A 15,001-nucleotide genomic window follows, 5' to 3' on the forward strand; every position below is an offset into this window, starting at 1 on the left:
CTCCTTCTCTCCATCCTCCTCCTCCTCCTCCTCTTCCTCCTCCTCCTCTCGGCTGTCACTGCCTCCGTCCACAGTCTCCGCCTCTGTCTGCTGTCCGTCTGCGGTGACAGGGCCTGCTCGCTGAGATGAGTCTTTGGTGTGTGCTGGGTCCCACGGCAGAGCTGCACCAGGAGGCTCGACAGCGTTAGAGGCCTCAGGAATGTTTCTGTTGATGGATCCTGATTCTGAGATTCCTGTGCATGTGGTGCCGGGGCGGGAGGGGTCCGTTATCCAGGGGTTGTGCAGTGATAAGTTAGACGTTCTCTCGTTAATGGCCATCTCTGTATCCAGGCGACCGTCGCAGTCGTAAACTCTGTTTTCCACATCCACGTGGTTCTCTGTGTATCTGAAGGAGCCGTCCTTTGATCCCTCCCCAGGACAGGACGCTCTGCTCCCGCCACATTTCACAGAGACTGAAACATGAGGGCCGTTCTCCGACGCAACGGGTATCACAACCCCGTTAGCTGTTTCTGGCACTTCTGTGCCAATCACAGGGGAGAGACTCATCCCTCCGCCTGCTAATGAAGAGAGAGAAAACGTTGGAGGACGAGCTTCTGCTTTTTAAATCTAGATTTAATCCATGACTCAAGTAGAGCGTTCAGCCATCTGAGAAGTCTCAGCAGAAGACCAGTTACCAGATACCAAGACTTGGTTTGGAGAATATAAACTGATTTTAACCCCTTCTCCTTTCTCGTGCATCAGTGTGAAACAAAGGACTTTACCTAAATGAAATAAAGTCTGAAGCTAAAAAAAGTTTCCTATTTAAATGAGGAAATAACTGACAGTCTTCATTATTCAATACTCCAGGTTGGTACCAGTTATAAAGGCATGTGAAACGGATAAAAACCTTAATTATGGTATGTGTAATTTGATGTTGTGCAATCTATATATAATATATTAAATTGTTTGGATTTTCATTTTAAGAAAACTATTTATGGGATCAAACAAAACAGGAATGTACCGAAGTAAACTACATATTTCCAAAATCGAGGTACATAATCTCAATTAAGTAAAAATTCTGTAATAATAGATAATGAAGAGAGAGCTACAATGATGTAAGCTGTTCTACAAAACATCCGGTTCCTCTTCAAAGCGAGAAGAAGATTGTAGTTGGTCTCTTGAATGAAGTTAAACAAGTGATCATGAAAATGTGCTTGAGAGACTGAGGAGGGTTCTGTGGTGAGGTCTGGGATCTAAACAGATGAACAACAACATTTTCACGCAGCAGGTTTGGTTTGTTCTCAGCCTCCAGACCTGGACCTAGGACCTTCAGCCTGGGTGTGTCGACGTGAAATCACCGCCCGCCGTCACAAACATCTTCAACATGAACTCATCTGCCCCAGGTCACCACCTCTTCACTCTGCTGCAAGTTTTCATCCAAGTGCCATCAGAGGAACTAAACTGCTGAATAATCAGGCTATAATAAGTACTTATTGTTTTAAATCTATTATTTTAACAAGTCGTTATCCTGTTTCACCAATTAATTTAATTATTTTAGATCCCCCCCCCGCCCATGTTGTAAAACCTTTTAACTGTTTTCATTCGTTTGTTATTGTTCTTCCTCACCTTGATCTTGTCTTTTAAAGCACTTTGTAACTGTGTTTTGAAAGGTCCTAAATGAATAGAGCGTATTATTATTATTATTATTATTATTGTAATCATAACCCTAACCTGTCTCCTGTCCTGTACACGTGAAATATCTGTGCAATACAACTGAGCACATGTATTCATTCTGTTTTTATACTTTTTACTGTTTGTTTTATGTTTTTTTATACACTGTAATGTGTCTACTTGTCTGTAGTTATGTTACTGTATGTATCACAGGAGACGGTTCATTTCCTTGTACACTGAGCAATGACAATAAAGGTAATTAATTGAATCGAATTGAAGACTGTAACTCAACTAGACATTAATATTCTTTAAACGCCTTTGAATCCTGTTGTTTTCTTCGGGGCCCTTGGATCATGTGCTGCGGGGCAGCTGTGCTACTAATAGATGGATAGATAGATGCGAAATGACGTAATAATAGGCTGTTTAGCTTAGCACTAGCTTACTCCAAGCTAACTTAGTGTTAACACCAGCTTTTATTCTCCAGACTTTATGCTAACAACGGCTGTGAAGGAGGAACAATACAGCTGTATAACAGACACCCGGCCTGTCAGCGGGGAGAGAGTTGACGTGCTGCCGTCTTTAGCCGCCTTGCTAACTCGCTGTCAACGGTAAATGTTGTTGAATGATGTTAGCACTGCGCGGCTAACGTTAGCTGCACCGGCCTTTAAACCACCATGTTTTCGCGGGTCGCTTTTTACTGTCTGACAGTAGAACATGACAAAAAGTATTTTGTGGTAAGACTTGTGCTCATCTATTGTTAAGGACAAACTACAGCATCATAGAGCTCAGTGTAATGAAGAAAACACTCACCGGAGCAGTTTCCTTCCTGAAAAATGTAAGCAACAACCGGGTCCGACCTGAAAATCCTTCCCCTCAAAGCCCAACGCAACAGTTCCGCCTTAAAATACTAAAGGCGTTTTAGACGATATTATTCAAAAATGTTATTTTCAATTAAAAAAAAAAAAAAAAAGCTCTTCTCCAACACTGTAGTATTATGTAATGGAGTGTAGTATTTACGTAAATAATAAATAAAAATGATTGCCCTGACTCACAAGCTGTTGTTGCTCATTAATATGTTGTAACAAACCTGAATATTTTACAGGAATGGTGCTGTGTGCTGTGTCGACATTATTATTATGCACAACATTTGACTCCAGCATGTTTCATCTGAACGGGTGGATTTGTTTCTATTGACGTCATCCCACAAGTTTCCCTGTTCTCCTCCAGATGGAGACAAACACCACAGCTCCTCAAACTTTAACTGTGCAAAGTTTACAAGTTGTATTTTGATGTCAAAAGTATGGAGGAAGTGTTCAAGTGAGTAGACACATGAAGACAAAGGTTCAGCATCCTGTGATGTCAGGTGACGCTTCTGACTTCCTGGTGAGGGGGATGATGATCAGAAGACAACAGGAGAATTTCCTTAAATAAATGATGAAAATAGAATGTCTGTAAATCTTGAAGATATGTTTCTGAGGTTTTACAAAAACAACTGAAGATGTTTCTTAAAACAACTTCCTCTCATGAGACCCAAGAGTCGGTGCGTCCTGGTTTGACTTTGTGCTTATGTGATCTTAAGTTAGCAGCCACTTTGCACTTTGTAGAAAAACAGTATGAGTATGCACAGTGATTATTTAATAAACAGTTATTGTTTTAAATTAAATGTCACTGATGAAAGAAGAAGCAGAGTTGAAATAAAAGCAGAATTAAGGGTTTAACCACTGGAGAGTCAGAACAGTGAATCACTTCTGGAGGCAATATGTGACTAAACAATGAAAATCAGAATGATATAATTATCAGTTTGCACTGATTGACCTTTTACTGTCATAAGAAAGAATCTTCTGTTTATATCATGGCTGTGTCTCTTTAAATCAGCCGCTCTTCTGCCTCATGAACAGTTGATTTATTGGAGAAATGTGTTTGACATTATTTACAGTGATGCTGAAACGACCGGAGAGGAGCTTGGATAATGACGAGGCCTTGCTTCAGCCTGTTTGCTTCACAGTGGAGGCTGGGCCGGAGTCTGAATGTGGTCAGAAATGACAAACACTGCTGCAGAGGAGGAGAGAGGATTCAAAACCACGCTGTCGCCACATCTGAAGATCTTGTAAAATTTCTAATCTACCTCCTGTATCCAGAGCAGCTGCTCCCGCGCTCTCGCTCGGTATCCGGCTGTTTTATCCCATTTGTTGCTTCTCCTTTCATGCAAACATCAAAGCCTGAGACATTTACCTAAAGACAATTAGACCTCTGAAATAACCCAAGTTTCCAGAGTTTCTCAGTAGAACACTCAATAACCACCATGACCCTCAGCAGATTTGATTTGGGCTTTTGAGGAGGTTCCTGTCAGAGAGAAGCTATTTTAACAGACAAGCAGCAGCAGCCACAATAAAGGATTCAGAGCAAATTCAAAGCACGTGCCTTTATACACATTTGGTTTTCCTATAATAAGAGCTGCAGACTACATGTTGCACAATGGCAAACAAACGACTGCGAAGGCCCATAAATCACTATTTATTAATTGCATTCCAGTTCAGGGGCAGAGGACCGTGTCCTTCAGAGGACCTGAAGTGAACCTGCTCCTCCTCCTCCTCCTCACTGAGGCAGATTATTCTCAGAGAAACAAAAACAAACGCTCCATTCTGCTGCTGCTCCTCATTAGCCGACAACACCAGGAAACTGTCTTCGAATGGAGAAATAACTGCAGGAGAAAAAAGGGGATGCAGCACAGATGTAACTCCACTGCGTTCTCTCTCTTTTAGATTCTGTAGATCAACGTTTCAGCACATCTTCTTCAGACAAAGCAACACAGTCAATGTTATGTTTTGTTTTGAATTAAATCTACAGTTACCTCGTCGTCGTATCCTTCCTCCACTCAGACTAGTTCCAGGTTTCATCCCTGTTTATCCAGAGTCATAGAAAATATTAATATTCAACATTTGTGTGAAATTTTGTCACAATTACTGTGTGAAGTCTTGAGTAATGGTTAAAAAGTGTTCTGTGAGGTCGCCTTGATGTTTGACATTTGACTACCAAAGTCTAATATGTTCATCCTTGGGCCCAGTGGAAGTTTGTGACAAATTTGAAGGGTTTCCCTTCAGGAGTTCCCTTGAGAATTCGCGAGGATTCACATTCACAAAATCGTGTTTTGTGAGGTCACTGTGACCTTGACCTTTAGCCTTTGGCCACCAAAATCTAATCAGTTCATCCTTGAGTCCTTAAGTGAATTTTTGTGACAAATTTGAAGAAGTTCCCTCAAGGAGTTACTGAGATATCGTGTCTATGAGAATGAGACGGACGTCCAACCTGAGAACAAAATGGCTGCCGCTCTGACTGTCGCTGGAACATAATAAAAATGTAGTAAGTAAAAAAAAAAAGGTTGTGATTTTTATTCGTACGTCATCTGTACGTTGACTGTAATCACCCTCCTGCCCACACGAGGCTTCAGTCTAACATCTCTGCACGTCCACGGCTAATGCTAATGAATGTAGCAGCTGACACTGTCATTGTGGATACTGCATTAAGACCGACATCACAAAAACATAATCCTTTAACTTCCATTTCACCCACACCTGTTTTTATCATTGCCTCAAAGTAAATCAGGTCAGATCAGATTTAGACCTGACTTCCTCCTCAAAGTCAGTATTTAACTTTGAATGAAACTCCCGGATCAGTTTTATGAAAATGTTCTTGAGGTCGTGACTAAAGGCTTCAACAGGTGGAAACCAAGACGATCCTCAGCAGCAGCATCACAGACTGTTGTCTTCTAGAAAGCTCAGGTCACTGCGGACGCTGGAAGGAAACTTCAGTGATTCTTTTTGCAGGTTGTCATGACCGGTTTAGAAGAAACTTCATTCATCAACAACGGTCGAGCAGCGGATCTGGTGGTCGGAGGAAAGGATATCAACAATTAGAGGCGTCTGTGGAAATATGTGCAAACTCAACATCTGTGGCGTCCTTAAACGTCCACAGGAATCAGTCTGAGACTCACACAAACCATCTGAGGCAGTTCGCTGTAAACTTCAATCTTCAGCATGAGCAGACATTTTTATCCAGCATGAGAACGTCACTGAAAGGGAAACTGTGGCGAGGAGCACAAACCTCTTATTACACCTAAAAGGCACTTTTATGAGCAAATGGTGAAAAAAAAAAAAAAAAAGTCTTTCTGCTCGACTGAGCAGCGGGAAAAAAAAAGTAAAATGGGTGGATGAGTCATTCTGTGTGGCAAACGCCAAAAGTGTCTCCTCCTGAGAGCTGCTTTCCTACGCTCAAGTTTCTCTTCCACTGTTTGGTGCATTTTCCAACATTGCTGCATGTTTTCACTGAGGGAACAGACAGGGGCAATAAACATGAAGCCATTCTGAGTCGCTGCTTTAGTTGTTGTGACACGTTAAATTTCCTTTCTGTTGTTGGCCTGATAACTCCAGACGTGGTTGTCTGAAGTGAAACTGTCTGGTCGTAAGAGGGACACATCTGGTATCTGGTGACAAGTGTTGAGATTGTGGCTGTGGTCAGTGACAACACCAGGCCCCTCTGGGTTTTATTCTAAATCTGTTTCAGCTTGTGGTTTGAAGCCTCGCCATGTTCACGCGGTGGAAGGCTGGTGCAGAAAACAGCTGTGATATAAAGGTATAGAGTTTTTTTTATGCAGAAATGTGTTCCCATTATTCACCCTGGGGCATCAGAACAACTCTGCTTGTGTTCTGCAGGGGCGGAAAGTCCAGAAGGGCGATGCATTCACTTGAGAAAAAACCTTTTTCAAGTGAATGCATCGCCCTTCCATAGGAAAGAGTACTGGAAGATTGTAGTCAAGTACAAGTACTGTTACTTAAAAGACATTTTATTCAAGTAAAAGTAAAATGACTTGTGTAGAAATGTTCTCAGATACAAGTAGAAAATAAAAAACCCGGTGATAACAATAACAAGATAAATCTATTAAATTAAAGAACATCTTTGGCCGTTTCCTACTGAAGTGTGGCACTTAAGCTTTAATTTCTCCTTAGATGATGGAGTCACTAAAGGATGTTGCACAGAATCTCTTAAAAGGTTTCCTTAGTGAAGTTAAAGCATTTGCAGCAGTGACAGATTTTACTGCGTCGTTAAGGGAGTCTCCAGGTCGTGGGACATCGTCATCATTATCATCTTCCTGGGAAGTTTTAATTTACTTCATTTAACTACAGAAACTCAGACATGCAAAGATCACTAGTCTTTTGTGCAACGGTTTAAATAAGTGATTTCTTAAGTAAACCAAGATGAGGAGAAAACCTTAAAAACTTTTAAGCATAAACATTTTAAGGAAACCTTAAGGATGAGACTTAAAGGTGTTTTGTTCAACTGTTTTTATTTTAAGGAAAACTTAACTCAGACTCAGCCGGAGGATCCACCGCCAGTATTTTAACATTTAGCGTTAGCCACACCCAGAATGCACCTGTTGGTCAGGTGACGTGGCAGGTGTGTTTGATTTGGGACACTCGTCGTGGCTGCCGGGCGGTGCCTCCAATCAGCAGCTTCTCCTCACACAGTTCATCATGACTTCATCACGTGACCTTTGTCTTTACTCAGGTATGGAGTAAAATACTTGAGTCAACAAATATCTAAATACTCCAAAAACTACAATTACACAACAAAAAAAACAAAACAACAAACAAACAAACAAAACGACTTTGTTAAAGTAAAAGTAAATGTGACCCGTTACTTCACCGCTACAGCAGCTTTTTGAAACTGTACTGAGGCACAGTGGTGCTAACATGCTAACACTGATAGCAATGTAAACATTCTGTTAGGAAGTAATATTTCCCGTGTTCACCAGCTTAGTTCAATGTGTTAGCAATTAGCTAATTAGCACTAAACAACATACAGCTGAGGAATGTCATTAGTTTAGTAAATTCATGGTCATAAACCAAAGAGCTGGACAGAGTCAAATATGAGCTGACAATGACACGAAAGGAAGAGGTAAACTAAAAAATAAATGGCTTCTAATATATGTTCAATGAATTTAGAGGAAGTAGAGAAGTGAAAACGTTGAGCTCCTCCGACCTGAACAACTCGCAGATCTTTTTTATGGCCCATAGGACCGTCGACTGAAACAGCGCCCCCTACAGCAGCAGGCGTACCGCACCTTGGTTGTCATGGTTACAATAATAACTCGGTTAAACTACGCTCATGGATAATAGAAACAACGTAAACAGCTGGTTTCACATGGGAATCGATGTCACATTCATCCAGCCATCAGCACCTCCTGCTGACGTGGACTCTGTCTCTCTTTATACTACATCACTGACACTTTTCCCTTCGCTTGTCATCATTACTACGACCACTGGATGTCGCCTAGCAACAAAAAACGTAACTATGGGTCATAATAACCTGCTGCACTGACGACCTGTGGATTCATCCCCTGGGGACAATGAATATCTGCATGAAACTTCACAGTAATGTTTTCAGTGTTTGATGTTTCGGTGTGAACCAAATGGCAAACGGCCGAGACGTCACACGGTGGTTTGTGAACTTCTGAAGCTTCAAGTTTGTCTTAATGGACGTCGCCATCTTAGTTTTTTTGGAGCCAGAAGAAACCATATTTGGATGAGAGGGTGGAGCTGGGGAGGAGGGAGGGGGGGATCTGACCTGTGACCTCGAGGACACCAAGTACATCCTCCCACATCAACAGGCTCCTGGCTGAGCCGTGTGAAGATGCTGCTAACACGGTTAGCTGTCACAACTGTTACATTAGTTTTACAGGCTAATATCATATATGTGAGGAGTAACTTGTTATTGTAGCTGAAGTTAGCATGTGTGCTAACGTTAAACTGTAAAACCACAGTGTAAAACATTTTCTAACACTAAGACTGATGATGAATAACGGCTCCTTCCCTCCATCACTTATGGACGGCTGCAGCAGCTTCCAGTCGACCTGTCAGACTGTTGCTCCGTCCTCACTGAGCTATGAAGGATTATTTTACATCTCTACTATAATTTATACTTGTTACTAAATAAGATTTATCCACCTCTTTATTATGCAAACTTTTATTTTTAATTTGTCAGTTACAGTTGATTGTAAATTGTTGAAATTAATGCAGTTTTAATGTGAAATACAGTTTTTTATGAAGCTTTGCTTTGCTGATGGTTTTTATGGAGCGTGTCTGGTGTGAATTTTAACAGTAGCAGCTGCACAGTATAGAAATCACAACACATGAAGTCACAAGACTTCCTATGTTGACTTTAATCAACAACAACAATTATAGAAATGTTTAAATGTGGCTATACAGCAACGCTTAATAAAACGCCTTCCTTTGAACAGAATGGTGATGGGGCAGAAATAAGTGACTGCAGACTGTCTTAGAAAGGTTCACTGTGTAACTGCTGCTGGATGTCCTGAACAGGCCGTCTCATCTTGTAACACCACTTTGTTCCTCAAGAGGCGACAGTGAGTCACTGTAGTGCGATAAACTTATCATATAACTCACTAACAGAACTTGAGGTTCAGGTGAAACTGATGATCTCTCTCCAGAGCTCCTCACCCTGTGACAGTGAGTCATGTGATGACCTTAGTTTTCTCAACCGATGCCCATCCATCCACTGCACCACAGCACATGATGTGAGCTGCAAGAATAAATGACAGACCCTTTGCTGAAGGGAGAGTCTGGCCAGCACCTGGACCACACAGACAAACAGACTGTTTTAGGATTTCCAGCTTTCATTAAAAGATAAATCACAGAACAGATTACAACACACCAAAAGCTTTATGACAAACTCTCACCACTGAGTCCTCAATTCAATTCAAAGAGCTCGATGTTGATCTGAGCCATCAACCTGGGGCTGGCCAGCACTGCCTCTCTGATGCCACATGATCCTTGAGACTGAATGACCACCGAGTCCTCACGGTCCCTCTGGACCACGTGGCCACCGGGTGAAGACGCAGAGCTGGTTTCAAACAGCCTCCACCAGGCGGGTAACACTGGCCCAGTTTGCAGGGCCCGAGTTCAGTCCAAGAAGACAGCTGAAAGATAATCAGAGAGCAGTGTGTGTTAATATAGATCTGATATTCATGAGAGGAAACAGTGATATCTGAAGTGAATCTCACCTCTGGAGACTCTCCTTCCAAGGACAGGAGGTGTTCTTCCCTGTCGCTGCCTCTCCTGGTCTCTGGGAGGGAAGACAACTCGCTCTTCCTCCTGCTCTGTCAGGCAGGTGTTGTCAGGAGCTTGGAAGTACTTGGCACTGGCTTGAGGAAAAAGGATCAAAAATGTATTTTATGTTTGCATGAAATGATAATACACAATATACTTAATCACAAGCTCTGAGACACACACATGTACCTGGGATGAAGTGGTGAAGGTGGAAACCAGAAGGCTGACCCCGCCCTCTGTCAGTCTACCAGTCTCTGTACAGCTGCACCTGCTGGGTCCTGAATGCAGGTGAGGCTCCTCTGTGTCTCCATGTGTCCTGGATGCAGAGAGAATCCAGCAAAGAGACGTCCAGGGTGACGTGGAGATCCTGGATGAGGAGGAGCGTCTCCTCCGCCCCATGTGTCCTCCTCCAACAGTGGAGACTCCACTCCTCCCAGGAGATCCTCTGGATCACCTTGGCAACAGTCAGGCTGAGCATCCTGTGCTTCCCCTCCAGCGAGGACCGCTATGCCTCAATGTGAAAACAGGAACCTCCGGGGGTCCACCTTGAATATGTGGCATCATCAATCCGGCCGCCATCCTGGAGAGCCAACACACCAACATTGGTAACCCAGGCAACCGTTTCAGAAACAGCAGCAGCAGCTTCTTTGTCACCTGGAGGCGGAAAAAATATAAAAAATAAAAAATAAATAAATTTTAAAAAAAGAGAGAGAGAGATAATGAATATGGGGGGGGCAGCTCTATGTACTGTACGTGCACACATACATTGCCACCATTATTGTCATTATAAATGTAATCAATGTCATTGTAGAAAACAAGCTAATCCTGATGATCAGTTCTAATGCAAATGCTAACCAGCCCACCGTCTTTTATTTGCAACCTGCCCCGCCCTCTGTTCTGTTTGTCCCTGTGTTTTTCACCAATAGAGAAAAAAAAAGCTAATGCTAGCTGCTAACGCTAGCTCGCTAGCCCCGCCCCCTCTTCTGTCCTGTCCATCTTTTTTTAACCAATGAAGACCAAAAAAAAAAAAAAAAAAAGCTAATGCTAACGAAATTGGTGGCTAGCTCGCGCTTATAAAGTAATGTTTACAAATATGCTCAAAATAAATCTGAACTTGTAAATTGACGTTAACAAATAATTCCAATATTTGTCGTTGTAAATCAAACTTTGTAAACCTGGAAAATAAATCTGCATGAGAAATTCAAGTTTGTGTATCTGGAAAAAAAAAATTGTGCTTGTGGCAAAGAGATTTGTATTTGTTAAGACAGTATGTATCAAAACTGAACAAATGATCAGTGGTGAGGTTCAACAAAGACACAGGGAAAGAAGAAATGCTTTTGTGGACGTCTGTGTTCAGAGACAAAGAGCAGGAAACTGTAAAACTCAGTGAGCAACATTCCCAGTGTGAGACACTGACAAGTACAAAGTTTGATCTCGTCACTTCAGTGTCACTGTGGGAACTTTTGACCAGAGTTTTACAGTTTTCTTCTCTGTATCACGACACAGATGTTGACAAATCCATTTCTTCATTTACAGTGTCTTTGTTCAACCTCAACACTGATCATTGTTGAGTTCTGATTCAGACTTTCAACAAATACAAATCTCTTTGACATAAGAGCAATTGTTTCACATACGCAAACTTGAATTTCTCAAGCAGATTTTACAGGTTTACAAAGGTTGACAAACTACAAACATTGGAATTATTTGTTAACGTCAATTTACAAGTTCAGATTTATTTTGACTCTAATTTGAGCCTAAATACACGTATAGGGTTGAGTAATGCGCATGACTTACCCTTTCCTGCTGCTTTCCTCAGGTCTGGCCTGAGGTGGATTCCTATGAAAACACATAAGGAAAAATAAGACATTAGCAGCTCCTCTTTTGACTATGAAATGTTTTTGAATCATTGTAAGGACTTCAGAACATAAAAGATCTATCAATCATCCATTTAAACCTCATTTAGCATATACTGTAATAAAAACTATGAACTATTTGTTCATGAACTATGAACCTTATATACAGAATTTAAATTGAGGTGTGAAAACAGGATCTGAATTCTACTTGTAACCTCCATACACCTGCAGATTTATGAAGGCAAGGGGATACTGCAGGACATGGGTGGTCCTTGGCAGGATACAGCAGCATGAGGACGGGATGATGACATCACAAAGGCAGACTCAGAAATTGAGGTTTATTGCCAGGTAAGTTTTAACTTACAAGATATTTATATTATATTTTTTTTTATTAAAAAAGTTAATACTGCAACACTCAAATATAATTATAAAAAATAAATAAAAAATTAATATACTATACAACTAAGTGCAATGTGTTTTAGAATGACAAAACTCCTGCTGGGCAAGATGTGCAAAAGGTATTGATTAGGGATGTGCAAAAGATCACAGTACAGACAATATCCATCATGTGCAGGGATCATACCTCAAGGTGTTGATGTGGTTACAACATGGTGAACCGATCAACGTGTATTCACTCGGTCTACTGGCTCCATACAATCTCACGTTACAGTCAGTTACAAGATGAGCCTGAAGTTACTGACGTCACTAGCTGCACAACAGCCGAGAGCAACAGACACAATCCTACTAACCGCTAAAACATCTGTCCACAACGTCAATATCACCACCTGAAATGTTTGTCGGTCGCTGCACTCATTATACTGTTAGCTAAAGAGCTAGCATTGATGCTACTCACCGGGCTAACAGGAAAGTTGCGAGCTCGGCATCAAACCGCATCTCTTTCCTCTCAGGAGCTTCTCCAGCGGCGGGAAGACACATCCAGATTTACTCTGTTGCTTCTTTTCTTTGCCGTTGACCGTGGTTTCTTGTCGGGAGCGGTGCTTAGGGACTCAGATGAATATCGTCTTTTAGGAGGTTCAGTCACTCCTGTGTTTCTGTGATGCTAACTTCAAGTGCTACCGGACGTTGTTCTTCTTCGTGGGACTGAGGGCAGACTTGACGCGCCACTGAACCTGTGAACACTGAAGACAGAATAATAAAGAAACTCATCAGCAGTTGGTCTGTCATTTCATCAGAGGAAGATGAACTGGGAGGTTTTCTACCATCATCATCATCATCATCATCACAGCACATTAGAGAACTAAGGATGTCCATGCAGTCTCCCTTCAACCAGATGAATGGAAACTAATGTGCTGCTCTGTACATGAGCTCCTCCTTCTGTTGGCACAGATCACTCAGTTTTCACAGTGTGGAAACTTTCAAATGACAATAAAACACAAACACTTGAGTTAAGATGCGGTGGATCACAGTTAATCACAAATATCGATCAGCTGTCAGGATAGGTGCATGAATGTCTGCTTCAGTTGAGGACTGGTTTGAGTATTAAATGAACAATCTTCTATATGACAAATATCTGTCTACACATTTTGTAAACGTCACGTTATCTTAACTTGAACTATCACGACGTCTTGATGGACAATGTATTAACTGACATTAACGCAGATCAATTAAACTGGGTCACGTGGAGAAACACAAACCAAACGTCGTTAGATTAACGTTGATTAAATTCACCTTTTTATTGGGCTTTGACTGAACACCTCCAGGGGCTAACCCAGGGTGACACAGGTTATCAGCCCAGCGGGGCCAGGTACCGTTAGCATAGCAATCGCTTAGTTATCAGCTAACGCTAGCACTAGCTGGCTAGCTTGGTTAGCAAGGTGCATCTTCACCTGAACTGTGATATTAACAGGGATGCTAATTTTGGCTAGCAAAGAAACAGGCTTAAAACAAAATGTACTTACCGGAAATAATTGAACCGCCGACTCCTCTGAGTCTTTGAGAACAACTGAAGCAGAACAAGACATTTACCGGTAAACAACATGTTGGAGCAACTTTGATGAACTGAAAACACAATGACAAGTCAAATGTCCGACACGTCGCTCTGACGTCATATCCGGATTAACAGGCAGGTCCCCCTGTGTGTCAATGACGCGGTAGCCACGCCCTAAAGCCACTCTGCTTTAACATCTATTTTCTTTTAAATAGGACCATAATTTAAAAAATGATCATCATATTGTATTGAAGAAAACTTCAGACTAGAGATTCAGACCATAAACACGAAAACGTTTATTGAGGTTATAAATCAAGTGACAAGTCATTTTCCCACAGACTTCATAACAACCGGACTTCTTTTTGCAACCAGTGGAGTCACCGTGATGGTCATTCGATAGATGCAAGTTTAAGGCTTCATATTCCAGACCCGGAGTCGACGTCCATTTATATAGTCTATGGTCTGAGCCACAGTGTTGGATCAGCCAACCAACACCTCCATCCCTACAGTGAACAAACCCTGAAGCGTCCTTGAAGTAACCAAACTAATAACATAGTGTCAGTGTGTGTGGTCAGGTCGGTGAGGAGAAACCAGTGTCCTCAGTCCACACACACAAGAACATCCACACGTTTCCGTCCTTGATGAGCGTATGAAAACATGAACAGTTGCACTCAGTGTTTACAAGTTTCCACGGCTCATGAGCCAAAACCTTCCCCAGCAGACAGTTTTAATATCTGTTGTGTGGCCTCGATGGTTGAACTGACACCAGTCAGTTAAAGAGATGGATTCTATTTATTGACATGAGGTTCAGGTGGTTGCAGGACTAGCTGGTACCACTTGGATATATTACACTATGATAGTAAAGTCTATACAATATAATTATGGTATCACTTCACTTGTGTAGGAAACACTGCAGGAGGAATGTCTCATTCTTATCTAAATATACCACTGCAGTACACTCACTCAGTTTAACTGCATGGTTTTCTGTTTCGCTGTGAGATCCTGTTTCCATCAGTCCAATCACCGTCTTCACAAAGTTGCTCTCAGCAGTTCATGTTTGACCAGATCCTGTCAGGTTTGAAAACTCGCATGCACATGCACATGAACACACACACACACACACACACACACACACACAGCAGTAAACAGTGAAGTCTCACTGACCTTCTCGTTACCTCGGGGGTTTGGAACCAGTGAAGAAGTAAAGTGAAGACTGCTGCGAGTCCAGCACGATCGGAACGCAGCAGATTGTTCAGCAGGACGCACTAATGAGAAAGTAACTGTATGTGGTCACTGTGGCAGAGACGGACGGAGGTCTGGTAATGAAGGGTATGTTCCTGTTTTGGAGTGAAGACAGTGATGGACGGTGTGCATGAAAAATAACATGACTGAAGTGGAATGAATCCCTGTAATAGAGCTCTGCTGTG

At 41.9% G+C, this 15,001-nt stretch overlaps 1 protein-coding gene and 1 long non-coding RNA gene across 4 annotated transcripts in view; both read right to left on the reverse strand.

The window, feature by feature from the left end:
• The window catches only part of borcs6 (BLOC-1 related complex subunit 6), an 11,889-nt gene extending 9,374 nt beyond the window's left edge, over window positions 1–2,515 (reverse strand). The window contains exons 1-2 of one of the 2 annotated variants that reach the window (XM_056384825.1): window positions 2,461–2,515; window positions 1–557 (exon numbers count right to left, since the gene is read on the reverse strand). The exon at window positions 1–557 is cut by the window's left edge and continues 78 nt beyond it. In XM_056384825.1, the coding sequence (XP_056240800.1) occupies window positions 1–546 (546 nt within the window). In that variant the 5' untranslated portion in view covers window positions 547–557; window positions 2,461–2,515. The remainder of the gene's footprint in view (window positions 558–2,460) is intronic. The other variant, XM_056384826.1, reaches the window with a different exon arrangement.
• A 4,046-nt stretch (window positions 2,516–6,561) lies between these two features.
• LOC130174324 (uncharacterized) lies at window positions 6,562–13,651 on the reverse strand. 2 transcript variants are annotated; one of them, XR_008828577.1, is made up of 7 exons: window positions 13,546–13,651; window positions 12,480–12,765; window positions 11,568–11,609; window positions 9,963–10,427; window positions 9,728–9,868; window positions 9,404–9,643; window positions 6,562–9,297 (listed from the first exon to the last, which is right to left on the reverse strand). It is a non-coding gene; the product is annotated as an uncharacterized LOC130174324 (long non-coding RNA). The 2 variants fall into 2 exon arrangements; XR_008828576.1 differs by lacking the exon at window positions 13,546–13,651 and having other exon boundaries at window positions 12,480–13,237.
• Window positions 13,652–15,001: the final 1,350 nt, after the last annotated feature.

This window comes from Seriola aureovittata, chromosome 9, assembly GCF_021018895.1.
Source record: "Seriola aureovittata isolate HTS-2021-v1 ecotype China chromosome 9, ASM2101889v1, whole genome shotgun sequence".
Taxonomy (NCBI): domain Eukaryota; kingdom Metazoa; phylum Chordata; class Actinopteri; order Carangiformes; family Carangidae; genus Seriola; species Seriola aureovittata.